The sequence below is a fragment of the Narcine bancroftii genome, chromosome 3 (genome assembly GCF_036971445.1).
Source record: "Narcine bancroftii isolate sNarBan1 chromosome 3, sNarBan1.hap1, whole genome shotgun sequence".
In the NCBI taxonomy this organism is placed as follows: domain Eukaryota; kingdom Metazoa; phylum Chordata; class Chondrichthyes; order Torpediniformes; family Narcinidae; genus Narcine; species Narcine bancroftii.
In genome coordinates, this window is record NC_091471.1 from 165,159,428 (window position 1) to 165,175,020 (window position 15,593).

At 40.2% G+C, this 15,593-nt stretch overlaps 1 protein-coding gene across 20 annotated transcripts in view; it reads right to left on the bottom strand.

Moving 5' to 3' along the window:
• The window catches only part of ccser1 (coiled-coil serine-rich protein 1), a 1,096,421-nt gene that overhangs the window by 838,248 nt on the left and 242,580 nt on the right, over positions 1–15,593 (bottom strand). For 19 of the 20 annotated variants that reach the window (XR_011353899.1, XR_011353900.1, XM_069925708.1 and 16 more), the window contains one exon: positions 1,389–1,490. The exons of the other annotated variant lie outside the window; for it this stretch is intronic. Coding sequence is in view for 17 of the 19 variants with exons in the window: in XM_069925708.1 (XP_069781809.1) it covers positions 1,389–1,490 (102 nt within the window). In the remaining 2 variants the exon portion in view is untranslated. The remainder of the gene's footprint in view (positions 1–1,388; positions 1,491–15,593) is intronic. 20 annotated transcript variants of the gene reach the window in all.

Below are 15,593 nucleotides of genomic sequence, written 5' to 3' on the forward strand. Positions count from 1 at the left end.
GGGCCGGAAATCGATACAGAGGATCAGCAAATGGCCGAGAAAATCATTGGGGTCTCTCTTTCCTCTATTGATCATATTCACCAAAAGTGTTGCTGAAATAGGTCTGATTCAATGCATTATTGACGATCCCTACCATCCAGCACACAGTATTTTTGACCCACTACCATTAAGAAGGACGTACAGGACCCTCAAAATCAGGACTGTCAGGGCGGGAAATCGCTTCTCCCCACAGAGATTGATGAGATTGATGAATCTTGTAACCATGTAAAATGGAAGAGGATGGCTAGAGTCAATACAGGTCCCTTGGAAGATAAGAAAGGGAAATTGATATTGAGTAATGTGGAAGTGGCCGAGGCATTGAACACACATTCTGTGTCAGTCTTCATGGTGGAAGATGTCCAGCCAGCCAAATAGGGTTGTTGGTGATGCAAAGGTAGGTGAGGGCCTTGATAAAATAATTGTTACATAAGAGATAATGATGACCAAACTAATGAGACTGAAGGTGGACAACTCTACTGGCCCTGTTGGGATGCATCCTAGGGTACTGAAGGAAATGGCAGGAATTAATAGATGATGCGTTGGTAGTCATTTACCAAAAATCTCTGGATTCTGGGCCAGTTCCAGCAGAATGGAAGACAGCAAATGTCATGCCACTTTTTAAAAAGGGATGTAGGCAGAAAACGGGTAACTATCAGCCAGTTAGCTTAGCCTCTGTATTCGGGAAAATGCTTGAAGCTGTCATTAAGGATGAAATAGTGAGGCATTTAGAAGAAAGGGGTTCAATTAGGCAGACGCAGCATGGATTCAGAAATGGCAGGTCTTGTTTGAGGATATAATGGATGTGGTAGATAGAGGGGAACAGGTTGATGATGTATATTTGGATTTCCAGAAGGCATTTGATAAGGTGCTGCACAAGAGACTTATTAATAAGATACAGATGAATGGAGTCGGGGGAAGTATATTGGCATAGAATGAGAATTCGATTGGTTGGCTGACAGAAGGCAGAGAGCCAGGATAAATGGGTGTTTTTCTGATCGGTAGGCAGTGTTAAGTGGAGTGCCGCAGGGGTCAGTGCTGGGCCCGCAACTATTCACCATTTACATTAATGATTTGGAATAGGGGTCAGAGCGTAGTATAGACAAGTTTGCGAATGATACTAAATTGAGTGGAAAAGAAAATTGTACAGAGGATATGGAGAGGCTGCAGAACCCTGTTCCAACTCCTTTGGCTGATGGGGGTATTCAAAGCCTGTGCAGTCAAGCTTGTAACAGCCTTGTACATATTTCACCTGAGTCTGGCAATATATCTACTTTTTAGGGTGCCAGCTCACTTGATATTTCCTCATTTACTATTTATTCTATCCAAAATTTGACACTCAGTCTTCTTACCTCAGTCCTTAGCTTTCCTCCCTCATTTGTGAAGGCAGCCACAAAATATAAATTGTGTGTGGCCATATCCTCTGCTGCACTGCAATGTTCAAGAAGGGCCACCTTCAGGGAAATAGGTATGGTGTTAATGACCTTGTTAGCAATACACATTTCCCAGAGTAAAAGAAAACTTACTAATTTCTTCATTAAACCTCTTGGAAATGTTTAAATATATGTTAGGTTGTGAGTCATGTTGTGCCTGGGAGACTTGGCTAAACCACTTTATTCAGTAGCTTGCGATGTAGGTTAACTGACGATGTGAAATGTAGATCACAGACACTGACTGCATAGTTCGATACGTAGTTGGCTCCCTCATATGCTTTCTTCTCAGTGGAGGTGTTCACAATTTTTAATTAGACCACAATAGAACTGAATTGTTTAAAAAGAAAATTGTATTGCGTGTCTTGCCTGTCTATTGGGTTGTAACTGTACTGCACCTTGAATGAAGCACAAGCCAGCCAAGACTTCCCCACTGAGCAACAGGCAAACCTGCTGTCATGTCTCTTATAACTGGCGACATCCTTGTTTAAACAATTAAGAATTGCTGCCTTCCCCAAACACAAATGACATGTGGCCATTTTCAGAGCTCTGCTGACCAAATCTTCTCCCTACTAAGTTCATTTATTATCTGATTGTATGAGTACAACGTGACAAACAGCTTTCTTCGGTCCACAGTGCAAACACACATAAGACAAGTACAGTACAATGTTTAAAATAAATATTATTAATAAATAATAGCGCCACGGAGACTTTTAGCAGTTCATCAGTCATTTAGCCGTCTCACTGTCCGTGGGAAGAAGCTGCTCCTCAGTCTGGTTGTTCTAGCTCTAATACTTCTATATCTCTTTCCCAATGGGAGTAGTTTGAAGATGCTGTGCACAGGATGGTAAGGGTCCTCACTGACTTTACGAGCCCTCTAAATAATGATCCCAGTAAAGTTCTACACCTGCTGCAGCTTCTCCTCCCAATAACTGTCTGTATAGCTCAGGTCCAAATGGCAAAGATATGTACATGAAAATGATATTTTTGCGGAGGAGCTAGTGGAGTTGTTCAAGTGAGCCGGTATGGACTTGAAGGGCCGACATGGCCTGTTTCCGTGCTGTAAACGGTTATATGATTATATATTTGATTATAAGTTAGGTGAGTGGGCAAAGGCCTGGTAGATGGAGTACAATGTCAGTAAATGTGAGGTCATCTACTTTGGTAGGAAAAATAGAAGAGCAGATTATTATTTAAATGGTGAAAAACTGCAGCACACTGTTGTGCAGAAGGACTTGGGAGGGCTTGTGCATAAATTTGAAAAAGTTGGGTTGCAGGTACAACAAGTTCTTAAGAAGGCAAATGGAATGTTAGGCTTCATTGCTAGAGGAATTTAATTCAAGACCAGGGAAGTCATGTTGCAACTGTACAAGGTACTGGTGAGACTGCACCTTGAGTACTGTATGCAGTTCTGTTCTCCATACTTGAGGAAGGATATACTGACCCTTGGAAGCAGTCCAGAGGAGGTACACCGGGTTGATTCCAGAGATGAGGAGGTTGACCTACAAGGAGAGACTAAATCGTCTGGGATTATACTCAATCATATTCAGAACAATGAGAGAAGATCTTATAGAAACATATAAAATTATGAAAGGGATAGATAAGATAGAGGCAGGAAAATTGTTTTCACTGGTCAGTGAAACCAGAACTAGGGGACACAGCCTCAAGATCCAGGGGAGTAGACTTGAGACAGAGTTGAGGAAAAACTACTTTTCCCCAGAGAGTAGTGAATCTGTGGAATTCTCTACCTAGGGAAGCAGTTGTAGCTACTTTATTAAACTTATTTAAAGTTCAGTTAGAGGGATTTTTACACATAAAAAAGGAATTAAGGGATATGGGGAAAAGGCAGGTAAATGGAGTTGAATCAATGATCAGATCATCCATAATCTTATTGAATGGCGGAACAGGCTCGATGGACCAGATGGCCTACTCCGGCTCCTATTTCTTTTGTTATATTTATTTTAATTATATTTTAATGTGTGAATGTTACGTTAGCTGTGGTGTGAGCAATGTGTGTATGTCTGTGCACCATGGTCCAGAGAAATGCTATTTATCTGGCTGTATAGGTACAGTCAGATGATAATATAGTTGAACTTGAACCTGAATCTTGGCCAATTTGGGAATAAAAGTGGAGAGGATGAGGTCAGAATTGGCAGTCATGAAGACACAGCTGCTAGTGTTGGAGAAATAGAATCAGGGTTGACTAAGAGGGCAGAGATAATGGTGGTAGGGGGGAGGGGGAGCAAGCCAGAGGAAGTCACTGGCATCTTAAAGAAGCATGTGAATTTTAAAAGCAAAACATGACCAATGAAAATGGGCAGTATATACGAGTCAGGATTATGTAGGTGAGTGTGCTTGTTGTAATGGATTCGGGAAGAGTTGATGTGGGAGAACGAAATAGGATGGGTTCAGGGGGAGTGTAAATGAGTACCTGATGATTGGCATGGATTCATTGGCCTGAAGGATCTTTTTCCTTGCGGGCAAACTCCATGATTCTGTTATCTCCTCAGATGCAGCTGGGCCACTATTTCCAACACTTATGTATGGATTCAGGGGTAATGTGGGTAAGTGGCAATTGAAGAATTAACCAAAATATTCCCCAAGCTATAGTTTGATTTTACTCTTTAATCTTCCTGAGCTCAAAGAAGCAACAAAGCATGCTGATCTTCAGTAAATGTTAATTGTGCATGATCCAAGAAGGATCTACTCACACTGCAGATCAGCCTACTGTTTGCATTTGTCCATGCTGTGCCTTTATATTCATCAGTGAGAAGTCCAAGAGACTGTGAGAGGGAAGTTGCACACTTGGTACTCAGGTAGTTGTGATCTCCAGACAACACAGAATAGCATCAATATGGAATGCAAGACGTTATCAATATAAGTATATATACAAGAAAATAGAACTTGCTTCTGGTAGAAGTAAATTAGTCAGGCAATATATTACCATAGCACATCATTAATATTATCCTGATTTCAGATGACTGTTTCTTTACAAAGTGCCAAATTGACTAATAAGCAAAGTCCTTTGCTTCAGGCAGCTTTACTTTGCTGTTGATGCACTTGCTTCAAGCCAATTACTCTTATGTGTAGCTGACAAGGAACAAAGAAATTGAATTAAGGTGAGAGCTGCAGTATCTGAGTGCCTAACTCTACTCCCAATCCAATATCATGAAACCCCAGAGTCTCCCTAGAATGAGCAACCGCGCTCTTTAAGTTGTTTTCACAAAGGCACTAAAGTACAGTACGTGGCTCTGCTTCAATATTGGTGCTACTCAACCTATGATGGGGTTTTATTCCAGCAAATGCATTGTAAGTTGGAAAAAACCAGGTGGAAAAAGAATGCAGTTATACAGACAGAGCTGTATCAGTCCCCACAATGATTCCACTGCCCTGATCTCTCCCAACAGCGCCATATCACTCCCCACACTGATCCCACTGCCCTACTCTCTCCAATAGCACCATATCAGTCCCAGCACTGATCCCACTGCCCAGCTCTCTCCTGTCAGTGCTGTATCAATCCCCATACAGATCCCATTGCCCCGCTCTCTCCCCACAGCCTTTATCATTCCCAAAACTGATCCCACTGCCCCACTCTCTTCCGACAGTGCTGTATCAGTCCCCAAACTGATCCCATTGCCCCGTTCTCTCACCACAGCCCTTTAACATTCCCAACACTGATCCCACTGCCCCGCTCTCTCCTGACAGTGTTATATCAGTACCTGCAAGCTTTGCAACTGAACTAAAAGTGATTGACCAAGGAGGCTACAAAGAATTCACATTAAAGGAATTATCAATGGTTATTAGAAAAATCAATGATGCTTGCAAAGACCTTACTTTAACATATGATATGAAAGTAAATAGCAACAGTCACGCTATTAAACCATCATAACTTTGAGAAATCGTAATTCGAACTATCATAAGTAAGGGAGCACCTGTAGTATTTTACAACTATTTAAGAATTTCTGAAGAGCAGTTGTTATTGCTATTATTAGATATGGAGCAGGCAATAATATCTGCACAGCAAACCCTGGCTACATCATATGATAACTTCCATGGGTCTAATTCAAAAGGTTAAATGAACAACAAAAGTTGTTCTATACAGAACACTGCATATCACATAATTTGTTCTGATGAACGGAGATAGTAAAAAAAATTGACGCCTTCGTAACATTAGATTCTCTCTGTCAGCTAGTTTACATGTTTGCAATCTGCACAAGTTACTGGTGAAAAAGAGCTGGCAACTATTGCAATGCTGCACTACAAAAATCTGTTATAAAGATCAAAATAAACATTTTCCCCAGGGGCTCCAGTTTTCTCCCACTGTTCGAAACGTAATGGGGATGTAGGTTAATTGACTGTAAATTGGGCAGCATGGGTTCATGAGCTGAAATGGCCTGTTACTATATATGTCCTTTCTTGGTTTGCCCTTCCAAAATGCCACACCTCACACTTGTCTGCACTAAATTCCATCCACCATTCTTCAGCCCATTTTCCATATCATCCAGATTCCTCTGCAAGCTTTGAAAGCCTTCCTCACTGTCCACAACACCTTCAATTTTTGTGTCATAAGCTAGCTTGCTGATCCAATTTACCACATTATCATCCAGATCATTGATATAGATGATAAACAACAATGGTCCCAGCACCAGTTATTGAGGCCTCTCATCTGAGAAGCCATCATCCACCACTACTCTTTGGTTTCTCCTCTGTAGCCAGTGTTGAATCGAGGTAACTACCTGCCCATGAATACCTCGCATCTGAACCTTTCTGACTTACCTCCCATATGGGACCTTAGGCCTTAATGAAGTCCATGTTGACAACATCTACAGCCTTTTCTTCATCAATTTTACAGGTTACCCCCTCAAAAAACTCTATAAGATTGGTTACACTCAACCTACCATGAACAAAGCCATGTAGACTATCACTAATTAGTCCCTGGCTATCCAAAATATTTGTATACCCGATCCTTAAGAACACCTTCTAATAACTTGCCTACTACTGACGTCAGGCTCACTGGTTATGATGTTTCTTTTATTGCAATGAAGAATCAGGTTCTTTTTATAACAACTATACTTTATTAGCTTTATTTACAAACTCATGGATGCATCCCTTTTGAATCTACTCCTAGCTGCCACAACATCTCCAACTCCCTCGAGTGGTCAGGATTATCACTAGCACTCTATCGTTACATCCTCTTTCCTTGAGATGTTTAATCTAACAACATGACAAACTAATATAGTATTCATTTCAATTTAAAGTTCAGCACAAACGTGTTTCTTGCATTTTCATCAGGCTCTTTTGATTCCTCCTCATTATTTGACCATCCTCTATTCTGACAGTGGAGGATCTTGGATTTACTTCCTCCAGAATAGTAGCCTTTTTGTCCCATGTGTTGGAATCTCTGAGTCTGGCTACTGCCATGTTGTGCCAGTAGCCCTAAGCTTCTTGCTGACTTGTCATAGTTTGCTTTTTGCCTCCATGACAGACTCTTTTGTTTCCATTCAACATCTTCGACATTTCTATTCTGTAGAGAAGGGAAATCTGGTACATAGTCTACGTCCCAATAGAAGCACAGCAGATGACATGCCAAGTGGCAAAGCTCTATAACTCCATAGAGCTAGATAAGGATCTGAGCCACTGTCTTGTGCTTTCTTGAGCAACTGTTCCACGATGTGAACTCCTTTCTCAGCTTTACTGTTTGACTGTGGATGAAGAGGACTTGAAGACACATGCACATGTCAAAAATCATACTTTTCTGCAAAGTTCTGGAATTGTCTCAGCTGTCACTGGAGACAATTTGAGGAATTCCATGTTTTGCAAAAATTAATCTCATATATTTGATCACACAAGCAGCAGACTTGTTATGAAGCACCAGAATTACCGAATAGTTTGATAGATAGTCAATAACCAGCAAGTAATTATTTCCATCCACGTGGAACAGATCAGTCCCAAATTTCTGCCATGGCTCCTCTGGTAAGTCTGTTATGATCATGGGTTCATTTGTCTGCTTTGCGTAATGTTTCAAACAGGTTTCATAGCTTGAAATGATCCTATCAATGGCAGCATTTATCCTTGGCCAATAAACAGTAGTTCTGGCCCTTCTCTTGCATTTTTCCATTCCAAGATCCCCCCTCATCCACCTTTTATCAGCATCTCATGTCACAGTGATTGAGGAATGATCATTCTCCTCCATCTCAGCTCTGACATTCTCCTCTAGTCTGTCCTTCATTCAGATTCTTGATGACCTTCTGAAGAACTGTGTCATTTACTGTTTCAACTGTGATCTGCTTGGATTTCATGTTGGATAGAGGAAGAGATTCAGTGATCAGTTTCACATGGAGATTCACATCTTTCTCTGTGGAACACTTATTTTGTACTTCACTCTGTACTGTTGCCCTGGATAATGCATCAGCTAACATAATAAGTTTTCCTGGGATGTACACCCTCTTGACTAGGTTTAAGTTTTCACATGCTTTGTCACCAAGCAGTGATTCATGTCCATTTGGGACAACCGTGAACCTGATATGGAGCTCTTTACCTTTAACTATGACCTTGAATTTTCATGTAGCTTTCATGTCAATGCTCTGTCCATTGTTGGCTTTGAGCTATACAGGATTTTCATGCATGTATGGCTTTATCTTCATTGCCCTAACGTTACACTCACAGATCAAATTGGCCTTTGCTCCTGTGTCCAACTTGAAAGGAATATTTGTTCCATTTGTATGAAATGACACAGTCCACTTATCCTGCTTGACTCTGTTCATGCTTGGCTGTTCAGTGTCTGTTGGTTTACAGTCTTTCTGTGCTACCATGCATCACTGAAGTGTGTATAGTGTGCACACTTTAACTTCTGTTTTGTTTCCCTTTGGGAAAACATTGCTTAGCATAGTGATTCTGCCCTTTGCACTTATTGCAGATTTTTCCATAGGAGGGGCATGGCTTTGGTGCCTATTGAGTGCCACATCATTTACAATTGAATGTCTCTCCATTTTTTTGATGTTTCTTATGTCTCATTCTCTGTTTACGTTTGTGTCCAGACACTGTAGCTATGACTATGCTTTCATTTTTTTTGGTTTCTGTACTATCACTAAACTTTATCATGTGCTTCAGAGCTATTTCACTGGCTTGGTATATCTTCACAGCTCTGTCTCTCACAGCAACCTCTCTCTTACTTTCTTATCAATAGTCCTAAACACAATTTGATCATGGATCATTGAACTTTGCAGTGGTCCAAAATTACATGTTCTTGCTTTTAATTTCAAGTTCATTAAAAAAGGTCTCTCCCTGCAGCTGTATATACAAGTGAAACATGTACCTCTCAAACATTTCATTTTTCTTTGGTAAACAGTGTTCATCAAGCCTTATTGAACTTGTGCTGGTCAGCTACTTCAGCAAAATCAAATGTGTTGAAAACTTCTAGTGGTTGAGGTCCCAGCTTGAGATAACAGTGCAATCTTCCATGCATCAAGTTAGCTATCAAGTCCAATGGCTTGTAGGTACTGCATAAATTATTATTTGAACTGCCTCCACTCGTGGTTGACATTTCCAGTCCAATTTACAGCATTGGGATTCATTACACTTTCCATATTTTCTGCTATCAACTGATCATCACTCTGCACACTCCCAATGTTTCTTCCACTCCTGGTACCATATGATGCTTATTTTGTTGTAATAAAGAAACTTTGATTATTTTATAACAACTATAATTTCACAACCTCTTGGAGGCATCCATTTTGAATCTACTCCTGGTTGCAAAAACTCATATCTGACTTCCTCTAGTGGTCAAGATTATCACCAGCTCTCTATCATTACACAGTCTATACTTTGGAACCTTTTTTAAACAATAGAACAACATAAGCTACCCTCCAAACCTCCAGCACCATACCGAAGGCTAAGGACATTTTAAATATTGTTGTCAGAGCCCCTGGAATTTCGACACTAGTCTCCCTCAAGGTCTAAGGGAATATCCTGTCAAGCTCTGGGGATTTATGCACACTTATTTGGTTCAAGGCAGCAAGCAGATCTTTGGCCCAACATGCCCATGCATACTAAAATGTCCTCAAATGTTATTGTTCAATCATGCATTTAAAGTGTCCGGCAAAAGGGAGTTGATTGAATACACACACACACACCCCTTGTTCTGTTGGAGCTCACTCTATGACAATTCAGTACAGTAATTCCTGAACTGCACTTTTGAAACACATCATCAGTTTTAAAGAATTCTGATGCATCTGGAAAATGACTTTAGGTACAATGTATAAACGCAACTCGGATTTTTATTCAAGACTATACGTTGAGATAATGATAAAGATGAAAGAATAATAATATGCCAAGTGAAAAAATACAATTCGTAGAATACACTGCTCTCCAAGTTATTCTTGTAAAATCAAATGAATGCTCTCTCGGTGAGTTGAAAAAACAAATGCAATGTGAAAGCACATTTAATGGACTATAATGAAAGCAATCTAGATTGCACAAATGATTTGGTTTCTGGTTCTCAACATCTGCTTATTATTTGAACTTATGTCAAAAGCAATGATCTTCAAAAAAATGAAGCTGATATTGAAAGTCATTATTCCTCCGCATCATAATTCAGCAAAGTGATTTTAAATGTTTCTTCTGCATCATTTAATCTAATTTATGAAAAATAAATTTATCATCAATCAACACCACAATGTATTATTTTCCCCGAATTAAGCAAGGTATCCTCTGTGCTGAGTTACTGGTACAAACAAGCTTTATCAACTCAAATACCCCACACAGCAAAAAAAAAGTACTATAATTTAATACATTGTTCAGTTACATTTACATGTCCTTTCATTGAACATCGAAGAGTACAGCAGAAGAACAGGCTCTCCAGCCTAGTTCTCCACTGAATATGATATCCAACTGAAACTAAAACTTTGCTTTTGCTCATGATACATAGCCTTCTGTTCCTTGCATATTCATGTCCATCCAGAAGCCTCATAAACTCTACTATTGCATCTGCTTCCACTGCTACTCCTGGCAGCCCATTCCAGGCACCTATGACTGCATAAAATATTTGCCCTACACTCCTCTTTTAAATTCCCCCTTTTGTCTCTGGTATGTGACATTTATACCGCAGGAAAAAAATTTTGAATGTCTAGCCTATCAGAGGTTCTAATAATTCTAAAAACTTGTCACTCCTCAGCTTCCAATGCTCCAGAGAAAATTATCCAAATTTGTCTCTCCATCACCCATACCTTCTAATCCAGGTAACGTCTTGGAATAGGTTGGAAACTGGACAAGTAATGAACTTAAATGGCAAGGCTTGAGTCATTCCCTATTTAAACGCTGGCACAGGTTTTGCTGGGAGTTTTTCCATTTTGGTCATCAGGTTTCCTGCACATAAAGGTCCAAGCCCAAAACATTCTGGTTAAACTTAATGGCCATTTCCTGATTATCTGTAATCTGTAATGAAGCACTGAGTCCAGCACCAGGTGAAAAAAAACTTGCTGAGATTCCCCAGAATTGATAATGAGGTGTGCAATCTCAGATCCTGCACCAAGTTATTCCCAATTTTATAATCCTATTCATTTGGATGTAAATTTTACATGAAAAAGAAAAGAATAAACTATGTTTCTGTCATGTTATTTAGAATTGTAAAAATATTTGCTCGTAGAACATAGAACATTAGTAAATGTTCTGCTCCTAGGACACGGACATCTATGCCAGATCATCTGTGATGTCCTCCTTCTTCAAAAAATGTGGCTTCCTCTCTACTACCATCAGCATATCCTCCATTTCCCACACATCTGCCCTGGTCCCCTTCGACCCCATGCACAACAAGGACAGAATTTCCCTTATCCTCACCTTCTAGCCCACAAGCCTCCACAAAAACATATTACTTCAATATACAACTCTGACATTCTTCCACCTACTACGTGATCCCACCAGCAGACACAACTTCCTCTCTCCTCACCTCTCTGCCTTCTACAAGGGACCACTCCTTTATTGACTCCCTTGTCTACTCCTCCATTCCCACTTATTGTCCCCTTGACACTTAACCCATCGTCATAGGAAGTGCTACATTGAGCCCACACCCCCTCCTTCATCACCTTATGTGTCCCCAAAAAGTCCTTCCAAAACTTCACTTGTGAATCCGCAGGGGTCATCTACTGCATCCAATGCTCCCATTGCAGTCTTCCCTACATTGGAGAAACTGGATCCTGGCTGGGAGATCACTTCATTGAGCACCTCAGCTGTGTCCATCACATGAGCAGAGATCTCTCACTGGCAACCCATTTCAATTTCCCACCACATTCCCATGCTGAAATGGTTGTCCATGCACTGCCAGACTGAGACCACCTGCTAATGGGAGGAATAACACCTTATCTTCCATCTGAGCACTTTCCAACTGGATGGCATTAACATCGAATTCTCTGGTTTGTATTAGCACCAACCTCTCCCCCCCCAACCTCAATCTTTCTCTATTTCTCCTTTCCTTTAGCTGTCTCTTTCCCTCTCTTTCCTTTTTCCTAATTCCTTTCTCCTAGATTGGTATTCACAGAGCCACCCCTTCCCCAATCAATTCCCACATTTCCTCTTCTGCCTCTATATGTCCAATTATCACCAGTTGTCTGTTGCTCTGTGCTCCTCCCACTGCCCTTTATTTCCTTCTCCTTAACCTTTTAATTCAGATGCCTGCCTGCTTTTTACCCATACTTTGAAGAAGGGCTCAGGCCCAAAACATTGTTCCTTGGAGTTCACTTAACTAGTGACCTATGGTGGGCACACAATATCTCCGCACTTGTCAGGAAGGCACAACAGCGACTGCAATTCCAGAGAAGACAAGATTACTAACACCAACATGATGTGAACCTTCTTCAGGAATTCTATCAATGGCATCCTGGCCGGCTGCATCACAGTATGGTACAGCTGCTGCCCAAGAAATGGATCTGAGGTGAATCCACAGGACAATAAGTATGTCAGAGAGGATCAATGGAGTCTCCTTCACCCCCCTTCCCCCGCCCCCACCAACATAATCTACCAGGATCATTTTCTGAAGAGAAGATGCAAAATCATTAAAGACCCCTTCTACCCAGCACACAGCATCTTTCAGCTACTCCCATCATGAAAGAGATATAGGAGTATCAGAGCCGGCACCACCAGGCTGAGGAACAGCTTCTTCCCACGGGCAGTGAGAATGGTGAATGACCAAAGGAACTGCTTACACTAACCATCCAAAACTAATATTCATGAAACAATATTTATTTGTATATAGGAATACTTGCCCTGCAAATATATTGTTTGTCTATATGTGTGTTATGTCTGGATGAGCGTCTGCATGTTTTGCATTCAGGACTGGAGAACGCTGTTTTGTCAGGTTGTAATTGTGCAATCAGATGACAATAAACATTAAGTGACTTGTATATCTTTACCTTCTATGGACACTGTGTGACCTGCTGCATTCCTCCAGCATTTCTGTGTTTTCTCTGCAATTACAGCACCTGCAGCCTTTCATGTTTAACTACATAGAACATTGCAGTACAGTACAAGCCCTTCAGCCCACAATGTTACGCCGATCGATGTAAACCTACTCTACCACTAGCTAATCTTCCTGATCTCATACCCATAACCCTCTATTTCTCTTACATCCATGTTCCTCTCTAAGAGTCTTTTGAACATTGCCATTGTACCAGCCTCCACCACCACCCTGGCAATGTGTTCCAGGCATACACCTAGTGTCTCCTCTCAATTCTCCTTCACTAGCCTTAAATAAATGTCCTCTGGAATTTGATATTGTTATCTCTGGGGGGAAAAAATGCTGGCTCAGCATTCTATCTATATGTCCCATAACTTTATGTACAGTAAATCTATTAAGGCACCTCTCATCCTTCATGAATCTAAAGTTAAAATTACCAGTTCTGTCAACCTTGTTTCATAAGACCTTCTCTAATCCAGCCAACATCCAGGTAAATCTCTTCTGCACTCTCTCTAAAGCTTTTACATCTTTCCTGTAATGAGGCGATCAAAATTGAATATAATCCGGAGGAGTTATGTACAGTAAAACCCCTAGTATATGGCAAAGATTAGGATTGGTAGATGCTGGATTACTGTATTTTCCAGATGCTTCACACCAATATACCTGCATTAATAATAAAGTTTAAAAGAGAAAGGACAAAAATATTATTCTGTAATTACACAAAACAAACTTCATTTGCACGAATAAATAAACCTTAAAGCATTTTACTTTTTTTCAGTCACATTTTTTGAAAACATTTAACTGTCTCTGCATCTGCATGTTCCTTCCTGTCCATGGAGCCACCCAAAAGATGAAGAATATCATCATAGATAATTACACCCCCCCCCCTCAAGTTTACAAATAAAGCCTCTGACCAGGGAGAATCCTACTAAACAGGGATAAGGAGACATTTTAAGTGAGCCACCCCAATGGCGAGCAGATCAACCAGCTCTTTATAATTGGTGATGCTATGCTATTTCACACAAACTTATTTAAATAGATGCTATTTAAAGGAGGAAAAACCCAACACCCAACCCCAACCAACCAATTTTCCCCTACAACCGCTGCAACCGTGTCTGCCTGTCCCTCATCGGACTTGTCAGCCACAAACGAGCCTGCAGCTGACGTGGACATTTACCCCCTCCATAAATCTTCGTCCGCGAAGCCAAGCCAAAGAAAAAAGAAGATGCTATGAACAAAACACAACCAAGATACTCCACTGGCTGAATATTTGCTCCCATCTTTACCAAAGGTTTATATGTTACTTCAGCAAACATACACTTTTACAATTTGAAACTTATGCATATTTAACCTATTATTTTATTTTTATGCATTTAAATTGTTTTTTATTTAATTTCCTCAAGTTTTTTGTTGGTTGCTTGAATTACAGATACCAGTTTTACTGTAAGTATCTTTAGAAGCACAACTCCAGTTCCACTTTTAGGACATGGTCAAGCTTTTGTTAATTAAGTTACAATTTTAAACTTATCTGTTATTTTATTCATTTTTTTAAATTATTTTGATTGATTTTTTTTTTTGCCAGTTGCTTGAGACTGTTGGTTGCTTTAATTTTGGATACCTGGGGGTCTTACTGTATTTAAGTCCATTTCTACTTATTGTTTAAAAATTAATTACATCTAACTATTCTGCTTAACCTTCAGTGATAGTCAGAATCATTAAATTTCAACAGGTAGTAAACCAGGGATGTGGATATTCCATCTGTCAAAGATTCTTAAGGGGATTGTGAGTGGAGCTTGTTCGGGGCCAAAATGGCCAAGCTGCCATAGATTTTGCATTTTACCTCCTGGGCTGTTTCCACTAGCTACACCAGCATTCTGGATCTAGAGGAGGTTGTTTCAGGGTATGGGAACTATGGGGCCCACTCAGGAAAATGTGGGTTATTGTAAATGCACAAGAGCCTGAAGGAATTAGCAAAGTGAGAAATTAGAAATTAGAAAGAGAGAGAAGGAAGGAGTGTGTAAGAATGAGAAAGCAGAAGTCCCATGTGTTTTACCCCCTCCATAAATCTTCGTCCGCGAAGCCAAGCCAAAGAAGAAGAGGGGAAAGAATAGTGAGGGCTACAACTCGTAGAAGGATGTGGATTTTGTTAATGTGGTAGAGAACTGAAGTTCGGCCCAAGAATAGAGCCGTGGAATACAGCAGTAACAGCACCCAAGTTTCAGGAACACAATTAATTATGTTATAGCTTGACCCTTTTGCTATAATAGAAAATTGAATTTATTGTTCATTTACAATTATAACAAACTCCCATTGCTTTAAACAGAACCTTAAGACCTATTGCTAAAGAAAACTTAAAGACAAATAATCATCCTATTCTTTTGGAGAAAATAGAAATACCACATGGAGTTGATGTTCAAAACAATGTGCAGTTTATTAAAACTGATGTGCATCAGGAAACCAATCAAAACTGATCACCTGAGTGTGATTTTGGTACAGGTTTTTATACTCTCAGTGATTACAGAAATATGATCAACTTAGTTTTACTGTTTTGACTACAGAATGAGAGCTACAAAGATCTAGTTACTGGCAAGACAAAGATTGATTACAGAATTGGGTGATTATTTGTCTCTAAGTTTAGTTAACAATGGGTCTAAGTTTCTGTTTTCCACAATGGGTGTATG